Here is a 14560-nt window from a genome sequence, read left to right on the forward strand (position 1 = left end):
AGAAAAGAACTTGAAGCCTCTTAACAAAGGTTGAATCTCTTGAGTGGGATGATTTTGTAACCACATGGGAGATTGGATACTTGGTTATTGTGAAGTATTATCTAGAACAACCTCAAGGTCAGAGAAGACATTGCCTTTTAGGACAAGAGATTATCTGTTTGCACAATTACTATGTTACCGGCACTGCTCAGATTAGCTAACCTAGTTTATCACAGCTAAGACAGAGCGTATGAGTTCAGTGCTTCGTAAGGAGATAATTTGTCAGCTTTCCAGTTTCCTTCCCTATAAGGAGAAAAGGAGAGTCGGAGTTGAAGTAAGGTAAAAAGGGGGGTTCAGAGAGAATTCATCTCTGGCATTTATTGAATATAATGTAGGCTTAGAAGTCATATGATGGACAACCTAAGTAACACAGCCTTCAAGGACCAATTTGATAGAAAATTATAGGGCAGGACAGGGTGAAGCAAACTTGACTATATCAAATTCCACAGGTGGGGCAATAGTTCTAAGTGAGGAATTTGATATGACAAAGATTAGTGCTAAGGCATGGGGCACCATCTTTTATTTTAAAATACAGTACTGTATCCCATCCCACTTTTGTTCTTCTGTTTGCTTTGAAAAGAATATACATAGGATAGTGGTTCTCAAACTTTAGCATGCATAAGAATCACCTAGAAATCTTGTTGAATATGAATATCCCAAGTTCCCCCTCCCACCCATATACTGCATTAGCATATCCAGTTACTAAACTATTTTTATGAAGACCTGGGTGATCCTGGTGCAGATGGTCCACTGACAACACTTTAGCTGTTCTCCAATTATCTCCCGATACGTAAGATATTCCTGCCAGGGGGTCTAGCCCCTTAGAGTGGTCTTGGAATCCATTAATTGGAACAAACCCATCAGAGCTAAAGACAAATCAAAGGGTGAATATTAGAGAATCTTCTCGCTCAAGAAAACTTGGGGAAGAAAACTGGTTGAGGCCAGAGATTATATTAGAGAAAGAGAACCATAATTTTAGACATGGAAGGCTCTAAGTGTTGCCTAGAAGTTAGGACCACAAGAAAAAGAGTAAGTTGACTACAGTGAGGTGGTTGGGGGTCAGGGGGAGCTCAGGTTTTTTCCACCTTCATTGGCACCAGGTGTATAGTGTGGTTCAATAATTGTTAAATAAACTGAGTTAGTTCTGAAAAGGCTATTTCCGATTGGAAATAAAATTTCTTGGCTGCCTCAATAACCCGTGGAACTATCCTTGAGGTGGTCTGAGTGGGTTTTCTTCATATGAAGGAACAAGTCTCCCAGTAATTGAGAGTGCACAATGACTTCCAAATTAAGCTGGTTCCCTATACAAAATAGGATTTGGAAGAGTCAACCCTGTAACTCAGTGGAACTAAATATAGAATAGCATTTAAAATTTCTTAACAGCTAGCTGACAAAAATTGACAGTGTAATTTTGAGTTTAAAAATAAACCCAGCTTTTAAAGAGGGATAGATAGCTAAGCTGAGTAAAGGGAAAGCAAAGGGAATAAGGAACTAATGTTTATTGTGCTGTTAATGTATGTTAGGTGCTGTGCACTACTTACGTGACTAAATATCTCTTGAAACTTTTTCAAGTCATAGAATCTATGAAACTTAATTAAGAAAAGGGAATTCCTACCTAGGACAAAATCTGTCTATCACTGGTAGCAAGAGACCACATACTTGAACGTAGAGGGTTATTATCTCCTAGAGTGGGGGAACCCTACAAAGATAGAGACCTATAGCATACTGGAGAATTTAGCTAGGGGAGTTGTTCCATTGTCAATGGATACATGGGCTTCTCTAATCCGTTGGTTTAAGTCAAACCATAATCAACAATAATCCTATATTTGTTTCAATTTTCCTTTCTAGTTGAACCCAGACCGTCTCATTTTGATCTGTTTGAATACAGTTTTAAAAAGGTAGATATTGGTTATAGATGGTATCAAATGTCTTCGAGTGTTTCTCTTCTTAATGGGATTATAGAGTTATGCCAAAATTCCTCCATTCCTGGTAGTCATTGTTGAGGGACTCAGTGAAGGCTGGCTTGGCACGAAGTCATAGGAAAGGGATTTAAATCTTCAACGTGTGTTTGGGCTGCACAGCTTTAAGATTATTTTCAATCTAGAGATTCGATAATTCTGTGATTCTAACCAAGAGGAAGAATGGCCTATTCTCTGTTTTGAAGGAAATGCAGAAATTAAAACTAGTTTCATTATAGCTGACCACTATTTCCTCTTGAGAGGAAAGAGGAAAATCTGAAAGCAGAAATGAAGTGGTACTAGAATTAAGTACAGACTTCTGTGTGTACTCAGCAAAAGGCTGAGCAGAGGGAGAGAGGAAAAGACAGAGCAATAAGAAGGAAAAGAAAGGGGAGAGGGGACAGAAATCCCTGTGTGTGAGGACATCCAGTGTGATCAGAAGAGAAAGATCAATTGTTTCAGTGCGCTTCTTATTGCAAAGTCAATGTTCAGGAGCATGGGTTCACATTCTAAATGCAAGTCATTATGTTTCTTCAGCCATGTTTACACTTCTGGGCAATGCAAATGGAGCAACTTGTGCATTTCCTTTCAAGTTTGAAAACAAGTGGTATGCAGATTGCACAAGTGTTGGGCGATCAGATGGATGGCTCTGGTGTGGAACCACCACAGATTATGATACAGACAAACTATTTGGATTTTGTCCACTGAAATGTAAGTAACTATTTACTAACAAGAAAAGGCTGGCACATTTAACATGGCGATATCTTTATAATTACTTGCAGTTATCTACAGCATTTTCCTCTAGAATGTGATCTTCTGGCTCTCAGCCGTAAGTGTTTTGTGTGTATTTAAATAGTGTTAACAAGACTAGACTGCATCCCCGTTATCCCAACATTGTCGCATCAAAGGACCCCTTTATTTTCACCAAATTCTTCTTCTCTCCAATCCCCACTTTTATTGTCAGTTATTTTCTAATTATATTGTAGAAGGTGCAACATATACTTATTTCCAGAGGTAGGCATGCCATTTCCCATCCCCAAATGATTTGTTAAACTATAGATCAACAGTAGAATACAAATGATGCCACGAATGTGTGGATCAATGGGGAGAGAGATGAGGAAAAAAAAAAAAACAAACCCATTGCCATCGAGTCAATTCTGACTCATACAATTCTGACTCATAGTGACTCTATAGGACAGAGTAGAACTGCCCCATAGGGTTTCCAAGGAGTGCCTGCCGACCTTTTGGTTAGCAGCTGAACTCTTAACCCCTGTGCCACCAGGGTTTCCAGAGAGACGAGAGGGCTCCTGAATTTTGTGTTAACGTAATGAAAATGGCTCCTCATCATAAAAATGAGAGTAATGATACTCTTCTTAATTTACACAGTTTTGAATCCATGGAAATGGATTATTTATATGCTTGAAGGTTTTTTTTTTTAATAAAAAAATGCAAGATCATTGCAATAGTGCAAAATAAGAGATATTGCATTATATTGGTGGGAAGAGGCCAGAATGGAGGATTTCTTGGCGTTTCTTCCACATTTAACAATCTAGAAAGCAACAGCCCAGCAGATTTTGGATGGCGTGGAGGTGGGCATCAGAGTTGGGAGTCAGAGCTAGGGTTCTTCTTTGGTTTACTTTCCCCATCAGCCCACATCCTCCTCCTGCTGCCGACTTCCCTTTTCCTTTTCTTCCCCCTAAATTTCATACCCCTGACCTCTCACCTGCCCCTTCAGATTTTGTAAAACAGAGCAGCTTCTGCTTTCTGGCATCACCTAGAACTCTTTCTACGCTGCTGCGCTTCAAAGGGGCTGGGCAGGGTGAAGCCATCGGATGCAGCCTGGGGCAGCTGCGCAGTCACCTGAGTTGCAATAGCAGTAATTACAACTAAACTTTCGGGATCACAAATCACACATAGTCACGTTATCCAAAGCGTTAATTATAAGACAGTATAATTTATAAGTACGCTTCAGTTTGTCATGTTAAAGACGGAATTCCAAATATTGTCCCTGTTTATCTCTTTGAATGTATAATCCCTAATCATCCCCACTTTTGAACCCACCCAGAGGCGCCTTCAATAGCCCTGGTGATCTGCTGCAAAGTTGTTGTTGTTGGATGCCGCCATGTTGATTGTGACTTGTAACAACCTCATGTGACAGAGTAGAACTGCTCCATAGAGTTTTCTAGGCTATAATCTTTAAAGAAGCAGATTGCCACATCTTTCTCCAAAAGGTAACAGCCTTGAAAACCCTGTGGAACACAGCTCTACTCTGTAACACATCGGTTCGCCATGAATTAGAATCGACTCCACGGCAAGAGGTTTGGCTTGGATTTTGGTTAATCACCCCACTAAAAGTAAATTTGATTTCTCAGCCCAGGTTATTATTGCTCTGTCTTGTGGGTGATTTCTCCATTCTGGGTGAATATCCGCAAAAACTCGATGGCTTCTCATTCATATTGGCACTGCTCTCCCATTCTTGGGTGAGGTAAATGTATTTATTTACCTCATTTATATCAACTTTTAGAGGAGTGATTCCCTTTGAAGGTTTATAAATGTCTGATCTCTATATTAGAAGTCTTTTTGTCTGAAAAAAAATTGTTTTTTTTTTTCCTAAGATAAATATTGTCTTCTAGTGTTTAAAGAATAGCTTTCTGCTTTGTTCTTTTTGGAGGACTAGAATTTTCAAAATCTGTTTGTTGTGGAGTTTTTTAAGGATGGGATTTCATGGGTCCATCTCTGGCATCCTGCTTTTAAGTGGTGTTGACAAAACCATTGTTGGATGACTGTATGATTTAATGAATGAAAAGTGGGAGATAAATGTCAAGTCGTTAATCACAAAGAAAACTCACAACCTTGGATGATGTGTGTTGGAGGAGTCTCTTTAGTATTTTCACTGGAATATTGTTTTAGTTTTGTCACCTCTATGTCTTCAAAACCAAATTATATACTTTTTGTGTTAAATGTAAAAGATAACTATAGAAAGTAAAAAATTGTTTGATTTCAATATGCGTTAAAGTTTTAGACATATTTTATAAATTCATGCCTTTTTAAGAGAGCTTTGCAATTTTCCAATCTATTTCATTTTCCTTGCTTTGTGTTCCTTTCAAAAGAACATTTTATTTTATATTACTCTTCAATTAGCAGGCTCAGTACAGGAAGATGAGGTACCAGTAATTGAATTAGTGACATATAATATACGTTCTTCATTGTCTTTTGCATTGTTTTTTGTAATGTTTTCCTTCTATTTAGACATTTATTTTCAAATATCACGAGAGCAGGAAAAGGAAAAGACCCTTTCTCTCAGTTCTCCATAGTTTGCAACTTTAGCTTTCAACATCAGTTGGGCTGGCTTACTGTGGAAATTTGAACTCTTTGGAAAGATGTTGAATAGCCAGCATACCTATACACTCATTGAGAAATACTTTTTAATTTCTTGATTTAAGATGCAGAATACTTTTTCTTTAATGAAAAGTCACACTGTATTTCCTTCTTTGGTCATTTATATTGCTTTCCTCCATCCCTGGATAAGAAAACATTCCTCCCTTTTTGATAGCCCACGTTTTCCAGCATATTATAAACAAAAACATACAAATTTTAAGACTTCCTTATTAGCATGCAAAAAACTTCTTGATCTTCAAATAAACCCTGGATCGGTCTCATCTGAATGATTTCATGATCTCACTTTTATAGGGAAAAAATCTATTTGGATACTAAATAAGTAAGGCTTTAGATCGTTACAATTTAGTTCAACGTTCCAAACCCAAATCCGCTGCCGTGGAGTCGATTTCGACTCACAGCGACCCTATAGAACAGAGTAGAACTGTCCCATAGGGTTTCCAAAGAGCAGTTGGCTGGTGGAATCTAACTGCCAACCTTTTCTGGTTAGCAGCCGAGCTCTTAACCACTGTGCCACCAGGGCTCCAGTTTAACCTCACTAATTAAAATTTCTTTTTTATATAAATATGCAATGATTTTATAGTTAAAGCGCCATAGAAATTTCTGTGTTCTTGCCTGAATGAAATTTTGGTATAATTTTCTTCTTCCATGTGCCATGGGACCACCAATTTCATAACACAGGGTGTGGTGTGTGGATAACAAAGCTCTATAATCACTTCTTCATCAGATGCAAAGCCCAGTTAGGTACAGAGTTAAGAATCAGGACAGTGTAGGCTATGTGCCTACAGGAAACTCCCTAATTTCTTAGCAAGTTGAATATGTCTCAAGAAATTTGAGAAGTTACATAATCCTTTCTATCTTCCTTACAAAGCAAATGAAAAAATTATGACTCCTCGTGACTTGTAAGTAGAATTTTATATTATTAAAAAGACAAAAAAGAAAGCTCCGCAGCATTTAAGTATATGCAAATATTTCAGTTGTTTATTAATTTCCCAAAGATCTTATACGTAAAAGCTGTAAATAAATATCTGTCTATAGCATGGCGGTCCTGGTGGTGCAGTGCTTAAGCACTTGGCTGCTGAGCAAAAGGTTGACAGCTTGAATCCACCAGCTGCTCCTTGGAAACCCTACGGGGTAGTTCTACTCTGTCCTGTAGGGTCTCTATGAGTCGCAATCAGCTTGCTGGCAATGAGTGTGTTTTTTTTAAATCTATAGTATTGGCCTTTCATAGAGTGCATCCAAGTTTAGGGAGTATATTGGGAGTCATAAAATAGTGAAGGAAAAATAAGTGAAAATAAATATTTTCTACTCTGAGGGAAGGAAAACTAACAATTGGCATCCACTATGTGCCAGGAGTTTTATATATATTGAATATACCCTACATATGAGAAAACGAGGCTCTAAAAGTTCATAATTTAACCGTGGCCAAACAAGGGTGAGCGGCAGAGGGGGGTGCAGATACACCTCGACGCCCCTCCCCTCTAATGCCTTGTGGTTCTAAAAAGACCAAACTAGGATGTTCAGGAAACATATTAATTTCTGAGAGAAGAAATATATTCATTTTCTTTTCTCCCTTTTATTTTTGCTAGACGCTGGGCTGGTAGTTCTATTCTTAGTGTATTTCCTCACTTGCCAACTCATCTGATCCCAGATGCCCCAATGGAAAGACAGGGAGATGATGCCTCCTTTTCTTTCTTTAGGGACATGAAAGGGATTGCATGTCATTGGTCCTTTGAAAACTCCCCCTCTTCATTTCAGGAGTGAACAAAATCTCCTAGGCACTTTAAAAATAAGTTTAAAAAATTATAATGCTTCAGGCAATGATGCTGCTAGGATTGTTTGAAAAAAGATTGTTCACTAAAAGTTTTTTCTATGCAGCAGATTTCCATTTGACTTCTCTTGCAGTTGAGGGCAGTGAGAGCTTATGGAATAAAGATCCATTGACTAGCATTTACTATCAGATAAACTCCAAATCGGCTTTAACTTGGCATCAGGCGAGGAAGAGCTGCCAACAACAGAGCGCTGAACTGTTGAGCATCACGGAGATACATGAGCAAACATACCTGACAGGTAATGATGTGAAAAGGAAACAAAGTTGTAAATGAAATCACGGTTATTTTATCTTTATGTAGTTTAACTTAAAAGTGGGCAGCACAGTAGATACAGACATCATGACAGAGGCAGGCCATAGCAGATGGTGTCGATGGTATGATGAATCTGCAACCTGGAAATGACACTTGGCAAATGGGTTTCATCTCATGAGCCAACTTTGTTCTATGGGTTGTGACAATCTCTAGAGCCCTGTGCTGAGAAGGATTCTGAGGATTAATCTGGGCTCAGAGTAAAAGATGGCACAATCGATAAGTGATGTTGCTCTTGGACACAGGGTAGTGGTACCATACTGGTCAATATTCACTATCCAGGTCTGACCTGAAGCTAAAGGTCTTCCATCAGCATCATATAGCTGAACGTGATAAAATGAAATTCTGCCACCACAAGCAGGGACGAGTCAATAGCTGCTTTGAAACTCTGATTCTTCTTTGCCTCCTGTCTCTGTAATTCCCAGACTCTACTAGTTTTTAGATCTTATTGATAGTCTTTCCACAATGTTTCTTTTTTTAAACATCTGGTCTTATAGGAATGTTAAGATTAAACGGGCTAATGTTTGCATGGGAAGACAGTATCTGTTTTAGCTTCTAAAATCCACACTTGGGGAAACAGAGAGATTAGGACCAGAAACGGGTCTGAAAGAAAATGCATTGGCAATTTCCTGCCTCCAGAATCCCTTCCCTCCAATTCACCCTGATACTGCTACTAGATTAATATGTCTCTGGTCCTATGACTACCATGATCTAGTGGCTTCTTATTTTCCATCACATAATTGTCTGACATTCAAAGGCTATTATTTGTCTACCTACTACTGTTCCCCTTCCTGCGTTTTGCAGTGTTGATAAAAGAAACATCTGTGTTTCTTATCTGTGTCTCATACTTTTTCACCTCCACACCTTTTCTCATGCCATTTTTTCTACCTGAATTTCTGTTTTTTGGAATACCTCAAATTTTATGCAGTTGAAATGTGATCTTCTCCATGAAGTCGTCTTCTCTGTTTCCATCTTGATTTCTTATTTGCTCATCACTTTTATTGTAGTTAGTGATGTATATGTGCTATTCTCCCAGAAGGGGATAAATGCATTCATTTGTTATTTTTTTGTTCATTCATGGATCCATTCATTCATTCAACAAAACGCCTGCTACATGTGTGGGAGGCTTATGCGAGGTCCCATGGAAACAGTGTCACCAGGGCAGATTGGTTCTGCCCACATGGAGCTTAAGCTCAAATGGGGAAAACAGACATAAACAAGTAATCAAATAAATGAATAAAACAATTGAGAAATAAGCACCAGGAAGCAAGCAAACTAAAGGCTGTGCGGAGAATGGGTTAGAGGGAGAAACGGCTGAAAACAAGGACTGTCATGTGAATATTTATGCCCCGCCCAAGGAGATTAGCAGAGAACCTTCCAAGAAACAGCATCTCAATAAATGTTTGCTGACTGGCAAATGATGATGCAGCAAAATAAAGACAATTACTTAGTAATTCAGCCTAATCTTTACACGGCTGGACAGTTAATGGCAAGAACACAGTAAGTGCATACCTCTTAAACATGAAATTCCTTAACAGTCTCCCGGGAACTTCCTTAACCGTGTAGATGCCGAACCCAATCATCAGAGATTCTAGATCAGTAAGTGTGAGGTGAGGCCCAGCCATCTGCATTTTTAACAACTTCCCAGGTGATTCTGAGGCAGGTAGTTGGGGAACACACTTGGCAAAACACTGTTTTAGTATCTACTGTACCAGCCATGTCTACAAATTCCTCCTGATTGACTCCAGGAGCAGAGGGTAGGAGTTACAAATATGGACTCTGGAGCCAGTCTGGGTCCCAGCTCTAGGAAGAGGATGATGATCTTGGGGATTACTATGCCTCGGGGCCTTCATGTGTTAAAGGAGATAGTGTGTGTGAACAAGTCGTGCTGGCCATAACTGTGGGTAAGGTCCTGGGGTCTGGGCTAGAATAGGAGGAACAGAGCATGCCCCCAGCCCTGCCTCATTCTCTAGCACTTTTCCCAACTGTTTTCAGATGATATGTTTCATCAACCGACACACATTGCCCCTAAATTATTATTAAGGAGATTGAGAAAGGGAAAGGCACACATAGCCTCAGAAAGGGGATTACCTTTCAGTCTGCTGAACTATCCCCTTTTGTGTCTTCTATGGAGCCTTTGTAATACTGGGACAAAGAACCAGAGAGATCAGTATTTACCAGTTACCACTTGCTGTGCAATTGACTCTGACTCATGGTGACCTCGTGCATGTCAGAGTAGAACTGCGCTCCACAGGGCCGTCAATGGCTGATTTTTTGGAAGTATATTGCCAGGCCTTTTTTCTGAAGTACCTCTGGGTGAACTTGAACCTCCAACATTTCGGTTAGCAGCCAGTGCCTTAACTGTTTGCAATATTTACAACCATGTGTAAAATAACAGGAAAGAGAAGCCAGCAGGGAAACAAACAAACAAAAAATAACCCCATAGATGATGATAGGAATAGCGAAGATTAGTCAAGGCAATCCTGATGTTTTTTGTACACCCTTGCTTGGGTAAGAGAAAAACATACAAGAGTCGAAATGGTTTCAGTTGACTCTTTTTTTTTTTTTTAAGGAATCTGTGGGTTGTGTTAGGAAACCCTAGTGGCATAGTGGTTAACTGCTAGGGCTGCTAACCAAGAGGTTAACAGTTCAAATCCATCAGGCGCTCCTTGGAAACTCTATGGGGCAGTTCTACTCTGTCCTATAGCGTCACTATGAGTGGGAATCCACTCCACCGCAGTGGGTTTGGTTTTTTGGTTTGGGCAGGTTGTATTATCTTACCTCTTCCGATTTTTTCTTGTTTTGGGCTTTCTGGACGCTAAGGGACAGAGACCAGGTTACTTTTTACTTTCTTCACCAGCTGCGGCGGGCCAGCAGCCTCACCCATCTGTATACTCACTTCCTGGTCCGGGCTCCCTCCGCTATCAGGCTCTGGTGGCAGGAAATGCTTTCCTAATCAGCAAGTGCTATTATTGTGTCCCTCAGGAGAGCAAACAAGCCCCTAGGGATTCAGATGCCCAGTAAACCTCCATACTTCTTTGAATCTTATCCAAACCTCCAGGATTTTAGTCAGCAAAATTTAACTGGACTCTGGATAAGACTGACTAATGAGATTTGTAGTGCTTACTGCTTTTCCTTGAGTCTAAAATATCAACATTGGGAGAAAAAAACTATTTGACTGGGATTTTTTTTTTAAAGGATTTTGTGTTTTTTGAAGGGAAGGTAGACATTGGGTTTTTTTTTTTTTTGGATACATTGAGGAAGAATATAAAAAATAATGTTAAAGTCAGGGGAGTGTGAACCACTCTATATATGGGGCCACAGACCCCTAAAATGAAGAAGAAAAAAAGTCTCCACAAATAATCATAGTTTTAAAATAAGATTTCCTTTATGTGAGGATTTTGAGGAGTAACTATCATTTTTTAAAAAATGTATAAGCCAGTTTTGATTCGGAAATCTAATTAACTGCCATTTTATTGAATAGCTGTTGTGTGCCAGACATTGGGCTTTATTCTGAAAGCTCACAACCTTGCACATAAATATTATCATCCTCGCCTTTATAGATGAGATAACAGAAGGGAGAAGTTAGGAAACTTGCCTAAAGCCTCATGTTCAGAAAATAGCTGGATTAGAATTCAGTCCTGTCTTTCTATGTCACAGTCCCTGGGTGGTGCAGTTGGTTGAATGCTTGACTACTAGCTGAAAGGCTAGTGGTTCAAACTCACCCAGAGGTGCCTGGGAAGACAGGCCTGGCCATGTGCATCGGAAAGGCCACATCCTTGAAAACCCTATGAAGCAGTTCTGCTTTGCGCACACGGGGTTGCCATGAGTCACTATCAACTCAATGGCAACTAAGAACAACAAGAACTATCCATGGCACCATGCTGGGTCTCACTGAAAACAAGCTGTGATCTGGTGGTCCCCAGAGCACTCATTACAGTTGCCAGTTACCATGGAGTCATTCTGACTCATGGTGACCCCATGTTTATCAGAGTAGAAATTTACTCCATCGTTTTGGAAGTGGACAGCCAGGCCTCTCTTCCAAGGTGCCTTTGGGTGGGCTACTACCTCTAACCTTTTGGTTATTAGCTGAGCACATTAATCATTTGCACCCTCCGGGGTTCCCAGAGTACTAACTGGGCACTAATGCCGTCGAGTCAATTCCGACTCATAGAGACCCTATAGGACAGAGTAGAACTGCCCCATAGAATTTCCAAGGAGTGCCTGGTGAATATGAACCACCGACCTTTTGGTTAGCAGCCATAGCTCTAAATCACTATGCCACCAGGGTTTCAAGAGTGCTAACTAAAATTTAAGATATCAAGATCTCCTTGCTCCAGTACATTTACTCTTAACTGGCAATCTGATTTCATATTATCTGCAGGGCTAAATGTTTCTGCCCAGCAACCTATTCTTATATCACCCTCTGGCATTTCATCATCTTCACTTGAAAAATGTTCGGATACCATGAAAAACGTTGGAATACTTTATTTACCATGAAAATGTTCGGATACTCTATTTAATCCTCAATTCCTGAATCAGATTCGTCACTACATACATACAGGATTGGGTTTTACAGAACTGAAATAAGATGTAGGAAGTGAAACTGGCTTGTTACCGTGATTGTTTTTGCTAGTTTTCTTTGGTGTTGGCTGGAAAAAAAATTAGACCTCAATGTAGAAAGGAAAATAAAAAGACCCATGTAATATTGGACATTAATACATCTTCTATTATTACCAAGTTCAAAAATAAATATATAACTGTTTTGGATATTACATGTAGAAAAATTAAAAACTAAATTAGCATGTGGAATTGATGCTTTGTATTACAACCCTGAAAACTTGGTCTGCCCCTTTATAAAATGACAAAAGCTCTTGAGAGAAAAAGTTTGTGAACAGTGCTCATCTGCCTGAAGTTATGTTTAACATGAGGTTAGAGTTTTGTTCCCAAAGGGCATCTTTTGGAAACCCTAATGCAATATAGAGTTATTAATCACAATAATAATGGTAATAATAGTAATGGCAATAACCAGTTGCTGTTGAGTTGATTCTGACTCATAGCAATCCCGTGAGCATCAGAATAGAACTATGCTCCGCAGGATTTCCAATGGCTGATTTTTCAAAAGTAGATGACCAGGCCTTTCTTATGAGGTACCTCTGGGTGGACTCGAACCTCCAACCTTTTGTTTAGCAGCCAAATGCATTAACCGTTTACACCACCCAGTGACTCCAGTAGTAGTAATAGCTTACACTTATTGAGTACATACTATGTGTTAAGCCCCATTTTAAGTACTTCATGTCTATTAATTGCTTTGATTCCTCAAAAGAGGCCTGGAAGTACCTAGAACAGATGAGTAATATCAAAGAACAGATAATTCCCTTAAAAAGCTACTATCTTTTCTCATCATAGCAAATAGTAATTTAATTAAACAATAGCAGACAAAGTCTATTTCAGTTCTTCGTACAATCAGTGAGTTGTGGTTTGGAAAACTAAATACACTTTTTTTTTTTTTTAACAGATAACATTAAAAAAATACCAGAGTAATTAATTTTGGGAGTAGCTATGTATAACATTTTAGAAATGCCTCTGTCAACATTTCCTCTAGTATACCACTCTGGAAGTATAGACATATTTAGTATTCAAGTTAGTATAACTTTAAAGAATTAATGAAAAAAATTTGTAAAATATCCATAGGATTTAAGGTAATGATCATTAACATGACGTATTAAGTCAAACTGACACTGATCCAGAGTGACATTTCTCAGGCAGAGGCTGGTAAACAGGTGACTCCTCTTGACACCTTGTAAGTTTTCTATTTATGTAAGACGGGACAGTAATTTTTAGTTTCTTTAATGTATCCTAAGAGAACATAAAGGCTAATATAGTACTCAAATTAACCATATATAGATAATTAATAAAACAGAAGGAAATCATTGATGAGATGAGCAACTATAAAACTGATTTAGTATGAGATCATCATTTTTTATCACTTTCTTGGAAAACAGTGTTGTCTCTTTTTAAAGAATGCAGTGCAGTCATATTTGATGATGCTCATCCCAGAGATTTGAAACAAAACAAATATAAAGATTTCCCTTTTTGATAATGTCATGTCCTGGACATACCTTTATAATGAATATTTCTACTGTATGTCTATTTTAATTCCAACCTTGGAGAACCAGATACCGAGGCTTCAGCAGCAGATGGCAGGAGTGTATTCTGGCACAGGGCAGTGAAGAGGCTAATGTTTAGGGAGCAATGATATTTATCAAAGATATCAGCCTAGTTCATGGTGTTCCATCATTTAAAATTACCTAGAAAGGGTATTATAATAGTAAATCAGAGGCAAATTTAAGTTAAATGTCTACTGAATCCATTGGAACAGTTAATTGAACCTGAGTTTCAATCCTGATCCACTAATCCTCTGCTTGACTCTGGATAAATTATTAACCACCACCACCAACCCCCTTCCCTCAGTATAAACCAAAACCCAAAACCCATTGCTATTGAGTTGATTCTGACTTATAGCGACCCCATAAGACAGAGTAGAACTGCCCCATAGGGTTTCCTTCCAAGGAGTGCCTGGTGGATTCAAACTGCCAACCTTTTAGTTAGCAGCTGTAGCCTTTAACCACTACACCACCAGGGTTTCCTCCATCAATATAAGGAGCCCCAATTGTGCAAAGGTTAAAGTGCTCACCTACTAACCAAAGAGTTGGTGGTTCAAATCTACTGGTCACTTTGCAGGCAGTCTGCTTCCATAATGATTTCAGTCTCGAAATCTTGTGGGGCAGTTATACTCTCTCCTATAGCGTTGCAATGAGTTGGAATTGACTCAACTGCAACAGTTTGGTTTGGGTTTTGGTGTTCAGTTTGTCCATCTGTAAAATGAAGGAGTTGGACCTCCCAAGATATACAAAGCATACTGCCTGTGTGAAATTTCTGCCCATTCTTAAAATTTTTTTTTTCTAGAACACTTGATGAAAATAAGTGAGTTTGAATTAATTTTCATTGATTTTTACGTGCCAG

At 39.0% G+C, this 14560-nt stretch overlaps 1 protein-coding gene across 1 annotated transcript in view; it reads left to right on the forward strand.

The window, feature by feature from the left end:
* Positions 1-14560, forward strand: part of MRC1 (mannose receptor C-type 1) — a 106728-nt gene that overhangs the window by 22315 nt on the left and 69853 nt on the right. The window contains exons 3-4 of the mRNA XM_010590887.3: positions 2535-2708; positions 7299-7463. Coding sequence (XP_010589189.2) covers positions 2535-2708; positions 7299-7463 — 339 coding nt within the window. The remainder of the gene's footprint in view (positions 1-2534; positions 2709-7298; positions 7464-14560) is intronic.

Source organism: Loxodonta africana, chromosome 4 (genome assembly GCF_030014295.1).
Source record: "Loxodonta africana isolate mLoxAfr1 chromosome 4, mLoxAfr1.hap2, whole genome shotgun sequence".
Taxonomy (NCBI): Eukaryota; Metazoa; Chordata; class Mammalia; order Proboscidea; family Elephantidae; genus Loxodonta; species Loxodonta africana.